Source organism: Patella vulgata, chromosome 8, assembly GCF_932274485.2.
Source record: "Patella vulgata chromosome 8, xgPatVulg1.2, whole genome shotgun sequence".
Lineage (NCBI taxonomy): Eukaryota > Metazoa > Mollusca > Gastropoda > Patellidae > Patella > Patella vulgata.
In genome coordinates this window covers 54196491-54205874 of record NC_065886.2, presented here as the reverse complement: position 1 = coordinate 54205874, position 9384 = coordinate 54196491, and the positions used below count along the sequence as shown (strand labels likewise).

Genomic DNA, 9384 nt, shown 5'->3' with positions numbered 1-9384 from the left:
GTTATCTCTTGAAAGTTTTTAATAAGAGATTTTCTCTTTTAATAGCCGCTACCATCATTCATGACAAGTTAAATATACATTACTCAACTCAAGTGTGCTACATTTACCTATAATTGCAGGTCTTTCTTTTGGCCTTAAATGTTATGATAAATTATCAGACATTTATTAATGTACACAATCAATGCACACATCTTGTCGAAACTACAAACATTGATAACTTGGCTTACAATAAAGTAAGTTGAATAAAATTTTCAATATATTCATTTTGCATTATCTATTTTTGAACTATCATAGCAAGAACAATCGGCTCTTATCTAAATTTTACATAATGTATTTTTAAGAGACTTGTACAATGCAAAGATTGTGTACTATTGTTATTATTGTTATTATTAATATAGGTATATGTTATGTTATATAAAAGGCTTTATTTATGATATTAAATACATGTAGTTACAGTAATAAACACACTATTATATTACAGGCCTACTAGATTTCTTTGTTTGATCTATTGGGGGGGGATGTGATTAGGCAAGTCTGTTGACAATTGATGGATGGAAATTTGATAGCATATAGCATACAAATACAATTCTTGAACCAAGAGCTCGTTTGCTGGCAGGCAGATCTTTTTTCAAAATTTTGTAGGTTTTGCCTAAACCTATCACTCTTTCGACATGAATTCTCTTTGAAGCAATTCGACGATCATGTATGACTTGTTCAGGTTCTAGTTGCGACTTGCCTTTCAACATTGTTGGGGTGTTGACAAAAACATTTTTGGATGCAAAGATATCCTGGACCATAATACCCCGGTCAGCCATTATGCTATCCTTTGATTCAAACATACCATTATTATTGACTAGTGTGGATCGTTCAATTATTTGTCTGTCACTAACTGATCCGCCATAACTGTCACTGATATATGATACAAGTCCTCGAGGTGAACAACCGATTATGGTTTTCAGTGTGTTTTTATTTTTGTATGTAGAAAATGTCATACTTTGGGCATCAACATTCTGTGGCTTTGAAATAGGAATTTCTGTGGCGTCTAGTACTACACGTGTTGTAGGAAATGCAGATTTAAACTTACTAGGCATATTCTCTTGCACAATAGATTTTTCGGGCCAAATATTGATTTCTTTTAATAAGAAATATAAAAAATTGATCCATACATTAATTAGTTGTGAAACGGTACTTTCACTGACTTTGAAAAAAATACTGAGTTCCAAATCTTCCTTGGCTTGTCTTAATTTCATGAGAGTTAAGAAAAGTTGATCCTTAGGTTCCAACAAAGAACATTTATAATTTAAATCAAAAACTACAGGGCCAAGAAGATTAAAGAAAAACATAAAATGAGCATAATCATTAAACCCAGAGTAATATTTAATGGCTCTTGGATTTTCACAGAAATTTTCAATGGAGAACTTAGAATTTATATCTGACAAAAGGTGACATTGAATTTCAACATTATGATTTTGGGATGGTTCACAATCAACAGGCACTGCAACATCAACGCAAGAGTGATCAATTACAATTTCATTGATAACTTCATTCTCTTCATTCTGTAACATTACCGGGTTAACTGAAGCTTCAAAGACTCTCCTCAACTTTCTCCTTGGGCATACAGACTTTTTGAGTGTAAATAATGATGGAACAGCATCCTTTTTCAATCTTTTGCGTTCACCTAGAATAGAAATCAAAAATCACTATTAATAGTATTAACCCTTTATGCTTGAGATTAAAGTGAATGATAACATTTAACAGTATAAGTAGTCCTTCAATTTTGAGAAAAATATTTGAAAAAATGTCTTATCAATGTTAGATAATTTTCTATTTAAAACAAATATGCTCTTTCATTTATAACTTGGCCTAGCAGTTGCTTGATTCTAAATATAAGGCCTAATACTAATACACTGTTGTAATGTATTAATATTAATAGTCAAGCATTTAATATTAAAATGCACACTGCATAGTAGTAGGTTAGGGCCTAAGTTTAATGAAGAGTGGAGGATTGACATGAAATCATAGATAGGCCTAATAATAACAAATAATTTATCATCGAGTTGCCCTGAGTTGAGATCTTTTGGATGACGAGTGTTATTTTATTTATTATTTTTTCTGAACAGACCTAAGCCTAATTTATTCTCGTATGGGGATTTGAACAATATTAAATTCAAAACCTTAATATATGCATTTTGCATCTGAGAGCAAAGACGATGAACATGACGTATGTAGGGGCCTATGTTTTTATTTTTTTTTCTTACCGAGAAGTGTACTTGTGTAGACGTCATTGGTAAAATGATCTTTACAAACACGATCGTGCTCCCCGGGTTGCCATAATTTACCAGTCTGTTGTTCATTTCTCATTATTGCAACAATCCATCTCTTCCGCAGTATTGGATCTTTCGGAAAAGTGTGCACACCTTTTGAGTTTTTGCAGTTTGGTACACAGCAATACTGCGGCATTGTGCGTCTTTAGAGACGACAGGAAGTAGCAGACGATGTTTACATCATAGATCGAATGTTGACATAAGGCCGTGACCTATAACCCATAATTCACGCGCGCCACCTGGTGAGCTCCTCGTCGGGGAAATAGACATAAATAAGACACCAGTGTCTTGTCTGCGATATCACCTTCGGTGGAAGCGGACGTTAAACACTAACAACAACAACTAGTTTATTGAAGTGAATTTATCAGTTAATGTAAAACTACAGAAAGCGGTAATCGGTTTACATTTGATGTTGTTTGAATGTGTGATAGCTGTACTTCCACCAGCTTAAACAATGACGACACGGACCAAACCAACACTAGAACTATGTGAACAAGATATTCTTAAAGGGGATGGTTGTCAATCGTGGCAGGAATTCGTAAACGGTACACTGCAATCCTGTCCTCAACACAAAGATGATGTGAAGAATTATTATTGCAAAGAATGTTCGGTAGCGATTTGTTCTCATTGTTTCATTGCTGACCATAATGGACATTCAAACGTGAACCGAGAGGATATTCTACAGATAGTGAAAGATAATCTAAATCTGTTAAATCAGAATTTAGAAGAAGAAATAATGAAATTAGAGACTTATTGTGGTTTATTAGAAGATAAAATATCTCATGTGGATAGTGTGATTAAACAAATCAGTGATAATATTAATCAACAGGTACAAAATATATGTCGAGAAGTTCAGATTGAGGGTGATGAAATGAAGGCGAGAATGTTGGACATTTTGGCTAAATGTAAACTAAACAAACGGTTAGAAGATACAACCGCAATAATTGTGGATTTGAAATCTACTGTTAATGGTAATAGTGAAGTTATAGATGATAAATATGTTGTACCAGTTTTAGATCAAATGATGATATCTCGGGAACAGAAGGAAAAATGTCGATCTAGAAAGTTTGATTTGCTATGTTTAAATAAAGTTCTGTTTAAGGAAGGGCAGATAGATACAGGAATAATATCAGACCAGATAGGTAGATTAGATATAACAGATAGTGAGGAGTAGTGCTATTATAAATAATATCAGAACAGATAGGTAGATTAGATATAACAGATAGTGAGGTGTGTAGTGCTATTGTAAATAATATCAGAATAGATAGGTAGATTAGATATTACAGATAGTGAGGTGTGTAGTGCTATTATAAATAATAGCGGTGAGATCCTCGCCCTGTTTCATCGCGTTTTCGCCCTCTCGACATCGACGTCTCGAGATTATAATATTGTCACGTGCCATCTCTGTGCAGCAAGAAAAATATATGGTTAGTCACGTGCCATCTCTATGCAACAAGAACAATATAATGTTACCCGTTAGTCACGTGTCATCTCTATGCAACAAGAACAATATAATGTTACCGATCAAACCGGTTAATCTAGTTAGGAATATTCTAGTGGATTTGGTTTTGAAGTGAATTTATCAGTTAATGTATAACTCTAGAACACGGTGACAGATCAATTAAAGTTGTAAAACCTAGCCATGTTTGGATGTAATATTGCTAAGTGATTAGGTTATATTGCTATATACGATTTCAACAGTTAATGTAAACTGATAGATTGACATTTCAATACTGGCAACTGTGTAAGTTACATTTATTGCTAAATATGAACTAGCATGTCATAATAGTTTGCGTAACGACCTATAATGAACATATAGACTGATATGTATGGAGTGCGTTCATCTGAATTGATATATTCTAGTTTGTAAAACAGATCAACAAATTGCTTTGGATAAGTTTGTACACTTTTAATAAATAACTGTGATATATAGCAGTGTATATTTATAATGTCACACTATGGTCGGACCAGGTGATGTGATAGTTATATGGATTGTTACATTATATAATATTACCTGATTAACAAACATTACGGAACTATTGGTCGTGCTGAGGCGTAATGTCTAACATTGATAGTCCAATTTCAAGGGTATATTAACAAAATGGCTGAAGAAAGAAATCAAGTTTGCGTTTTTTGTTTAGACGACTTTGTTGACCCCAAAATACTGGACTGTCAACATTCGTTCTGTTTGAAATGTCTAGACGATTATATCACAAGATCTTCTAAAAACAACCAATTTCAATGTCCAGTGTGTCGTCGTACTGTTCAAATTCCCGCAGGTGGAGTCAACGATTTTCCCTCACCAAAAGTTTCTCCGACAGAAATTACAACTCATATGTGCCCTGCCCACAACGACAAGCCAGTTGGTTATTTCTGTCAGGACTGTTTTCAATCGGTGTGTTATGTTTGTGCGTCTACCACCCATAGAGGGCACACATTCTTACCCTTAGAGGATACATCAGAACCCGGACCTGAAGGACTAGACATTAATAAGGATAGGTGTCCTAAACACAAACATGCTATAATGAATTATTATTGCAAAAAATGCTCGGTACTGGTCTGTGCTGATTGTTTTATTGCTGACCATAATGGACATCTATTCTTAAACAAAAAAGTCTATCAAAAGGAACTAAGAGAAAAACTAAGAAGTTTAAATGGAGATTTAAAAAATGAAGTAAGTAAATTAGAAACTTACTATGAGTCATTAACGACCGGGGTTTCACAAACTGAAAAACTGGCTAAAAAAACCAGTGATAGTATTGATCAACAGGTTAAAAAAATATGCCGCGAAGTTGAGAGACTGGGCGAGGCAATGAAGACCAGGATGTTGAAAGGTTTGGATGAGGGTAAAACAAAAGTAGATACACAAAAGAAGGACACTTCAGACTTTGTTGAACGTTTGAAATTGAATGTTATCGATAATGATAGGGTTTTACAGGATAAATATGTTGGACCACTTTTAGTGCAAACCAACAAATCTAGAACACAACAGAAAGAAAGTAGTTCTAGAAAGTTGGACGTTTTATCTTTACCTGGAGTCCTGTTTGAGGCTGGAGATATAGATAAAGTCCCATTATCTCAAGCAATAGGTAGTTTATATATTATAAATACTGTAACTGTAAGTGGTAGTTTTAATGTAGATCAGGTTGTAACAAAGGGGTGGTTTGGTAATGTGTGGCGTGAGAGTCTCAAGCAGACTAATAATGATTTAACATCGTTTATTAGAGTTTCTAGAGATAGCTCAACGTTATACGTTCAGTTGATTATACATAACACATTCAGACATGATATTCGTCAAATAAAATTTAAAATGATTAATCACAAAGACGAAAGTAAGCCTAAGATAGAAAGGGGCCCACATATCGACGTAGACTGGAGCGAATTGACAAACCCCGACAATGGATTCCTGGATGAACAAAATAACTTCAGTGTGCAGTATGAAATTAAACTGTATACAGAATAAACTTATCTTACTCCATATCACGTGTATTGTTGCGCATGTTGTATATAGTCGTTCATATGTTTATAGGCACCGTATGTTAAAGGACAATATTGGTGTCAGTCATTATCACATATGTGATAGAACTGGTTAAACACATATAATTTTAACACGGAGAGCATTGCTACGATAGAAGCGTAACGAAGATTTGATAACACGGGAATGACGCAAAAATGGAAAACAAGAGATAGAAAGGGCCCGTACATTCCCCTGTTTTTATTCATGCTATACTTAATAAAAATCATAATTTCGTTTTTTCTTAATAAGTGACAGTCAATTCCTGTTACGAATTGTCAGATATCCTCTCACAGACCCATATGACAACTTTTGCTCTTTGAAGCAATTCTTAGTGAGAAGAAATTCGATCGTATATCTGTTATCACTCGTTACTTCAGTCAGTTATATAGAAGGATAACACTTGTTTTCTATTGTTTGTCACTTCCGTTTCTTCAAATCTTCGTTATGCACCATCGTAACAGATCTATGTGTTAAAATTATATTTGGAACGTGTTTAACGAGTTCTATCACATATGTGATAATGGCCGACACTAGTATTGTCCTTTAAGACTTGTTTAGATAATTTAGCATTTTACAAGGAGTAACATAAGTAACTATTTTTCCGCAAACTTGATGTAAAAATTTACAAACGTGTGGGGAAGTTTATCTTTATAAGAATTAAATGTTAAGTTTATCCAGGGACTCATATACATGAAATATAAATAAAAAACTCGTGGAAACATATTTGTCGGGGCTTAGATGTTGTTGTCACAAACTAGCATTGAAACAGGCATGTGTCGGAATCTTGACAGACACAAAGGACTATGTTTATATTGTAGCATTTTCTATTATAGTATGTCCACTTTATTCTAGACTTAGAGATATTAAACAGAAGCCCCATGATTATATTAAAGCATATATGAGATCTACTGCATTATACACATTTCTTATTTGTGTAGCGGTATAGCATAGTTTATATATTTATAAGATTTACTAATTATTTTAAATATGTTACAGTCTATATTTATAAGATTTACTAATTATTTTGAATATGTTACAGTCTATATTTATAAGATTTACTAATTATTTTAAATATATTACAGTCTATATTTAGAAGATTTACTAATTATTTTAAATATGTTACAGTCTATATTTATAAGATTTACTAATTATTTTAAATGTGTTACAGTATATATATACATATATAGGATTTACTAATTATTTTAAATATGTTACAGTCTATATTTATGAGATTTACTAATTATTTTAAATGTGTTACAGTATATATATACATAAATAGGATTTACTAATTATTTTAAATATGTTACAGTATATATTTATAAGATTTACTAATTATTTTAAATATGTTACAGTATATATTTATAAGATTTACTAATTATTTTAAATATATTACAGTATATATTTATAAGATTTACTAATTATTTTAAATGTGTTACAGTATATATATACATATATAGGATTTACTAATTATTTTAAATATGTTACAGTCTATATTTATAAGATTTACTAATTATTTTAAATATGTTACAGTCTATAATATACATATATAAGATTTACTAATTACTGTATATATGTATATGCTATAGTTTATAATTTTATATGAATTGAAATGAAATGAAATGGGGTTTAACGTCCTACTGTTCTGCTCCAACTGGGCTAATGAATACGGACATACGCCATACAGTGTGCTATGAGGGGAATTTTGCCCGGGCAGCGGCACCATTGCCTACTCTTATATCGAATTCCAACTGCCAATGATCTTTAACGTGCATGCCAATGTACGACTGTTCGTCCCATCCGAACGACTAGAGAGCTGTCCTTGCCAGCCCCGTCATCCTCCAGGGGTTGATATCTTTTATTAATTACTGTAATGTTATAGTTTACGTTTATATGCCTACTAATGCAGGGGTCGATATCATTTATTAATTACTGTAATGTTATAGTTTACGTTTATATGCCTACTAATGCAGGGGTCGATATCATTTATTAATTACTGTAAATATGTTATAGTTTACGTTCATATGCCTACTAATGTTAGATTTTTGGACTTTTAAATGTTTACCGCAAAATTTATAATTGTAGCATGTTGAAACAAAATTTCAGTTTTAACAATAACATAAGAATAAAATATTAAGCTAGACATTTTAGTCATCTGTTCACTTTTCACAATAGAAGCTGTCCTCACTTCCACCTGTTACGTGTCATGGCATATCTGAGATTTTACAAGTGAGGACACGTATGTTTGCCCACGGTCCAGGCCCCTTGTGGGAATCTTAATCCTGATATCCCAGCCAAGACGAGGCGTGTGTAAACGTCCGAGTATTACTGGACTCGTCACCAGGACACACTGAAAGCCTAGGGTAGATCATCTCCAATAGAAGGTTTGATCTCGTCTTAATTCCGTATATCTTATTAAGCCCTGTACGTAATACCCTGCATATTCTGACGCTGTTTTCGATTGGCTGCTGACCTACCAGATTCCTTGATCATCCCGAATACCAAGTCTCGCGCTTTCCAGCAAAAATGTCTACCTGTGATAATCGAGTTGCAAAGTTCAAGGTTCGTTCAATGTCAAGGTTTAAGTGGAGGTCGCCATGTTTGACTTGAGTGTATTTGTGTCACAACGTATGTGCGCTATCGTTTATGTGTCTACGTTAAAGGGCGATAATGTAGCTATAACTTAGGGAATTGCAGACCATCTAGCAACGTCTAAATCATATAAAACTCGCGGTCGTTGCTTCAATAACATGATGTTACTCTGAATAGATGCATTGCATAAAACTTGCCAAATGTTTTTATTGTATATTTTTGACCACATCTCCAACATTACCTGAGCAATAAGGCTCCTTCCCAAACACAGAATTGAACCCAAGAAATGATCTCGAAAACACAACCTGACTTCTGAGATGGTAAAATGCACCCCCATACCTGGTTAAATCATTCACACTACAACGTCAGCAGCATGCCAGCATTATTCTGACCAAACTGTCATGGAACGAGACTCATAGGGAGGTCCAAACATAATGGCTTGGGGTGGAATCGGCCTGAACCAGAGAGTGGGTCATGTGGTGTTCCTAAATCTTGGTCCAGGGAGATGAGGCGGCAGGACAACGCCCGTGCCCACACCGCCGGAGATAGTCGGGACTTTCTACAGTAGAACAGTGTCAACGTTATGCACTGGTCAGCCTTTAGTCCGGACTTAAACGTGATTGAATATCTTTGAAATGAAATTCAGAGAAAAGGGTCCAATTGTAGAGGGCTAATTTAGGAGAACGTTTTGACAATCACTTGTCAAAGCAAATTTTGAACTGCCCTTCAGTTTTAAGGCTTCTCTTCACATTAGCCAAATTGGACAAATCACTCGTCTCAAACAGGTTAGTAATCTTTAACTTTCTTTTTACAATTTTATTCAGATAGAGACAATTAAAAGCCATATCCGATGGAAGAAAATGACGATTAATTAAAATTCCACAATTTTTTTATTCAATTTTGGCAGCCATTTTGAATTTCTGCCATCATAGATTGCAGTAATGGCGGGTTTAA

At 33.9% G+C, this 9384-nt stretch overlaps 2 protein-coding genes across 2 annotated transcripts; one reads left to right on the top strand and one right to left on the bottom strand.

Annotated features, from left to right (window-relative positions):
* Positions 1–517: 517 nt before the first annotated feature.
* Positions 518–2460, bottom strand: LOC126830366 (uncharacterized). The gene is made up of 2 exons (XM_050560751.2): positions 2259–2460; positions 518–1678 (listed from the first exon to the last, which is right to left on the bottom strand). The coding sequence occupies exons 1-2, from the start codon at positions 2458–2460 to the stop codon at positions 525–527; spliced, it is 1356 nt and encodes a 451-aa protein (XP_050416708.1). The 3' UTR covers positions 518–524.
* Positions 2461–3577: 1117 nt separating this feature from the next.
* Positions 3578–6898, top strand: LOC126829958 (tripartite motif-containing protein 45). Its single transcript, XM_050560159.2, has one exon. It carries the CDS (start codon positions 4426–4428, stop codon positions 5785–5787), a length of 1362 nt encoding a protein of 453 aa, XP_050416116.1. The 5' UTR covers positions 3578–4425; the 3' UTR covers positions 5788–6898.
* The last annotated feature ends 2486 nt before the right edge of the window (positions 6899–9384 follow it).

Bases quoted from the DNA above. Each gene is read 5' to 3' on its own strand.
- LOC126829958 (XM_050560159.2), top strand. From the start codon at position 4,426: ATGGCTGAAGAAAGAAATCAAGTTTGCGTTTTTTGTTTAGACGACTTT.
- LOC126830366 (XM_050560751.2), bottom strand. From the start codon at position 2,460: ATGCCGCAGTATTGCTGTGTACCAAACTGCAAAAACTCAAAAGGTGTG. The intron at 1,679-2,258 runs GTAAGAAAAAAA...TTTCTATTCTAG, and splicing joins CTACACAAGTACACTTCTCG to GTGAACGCAAAAGATTGAAA.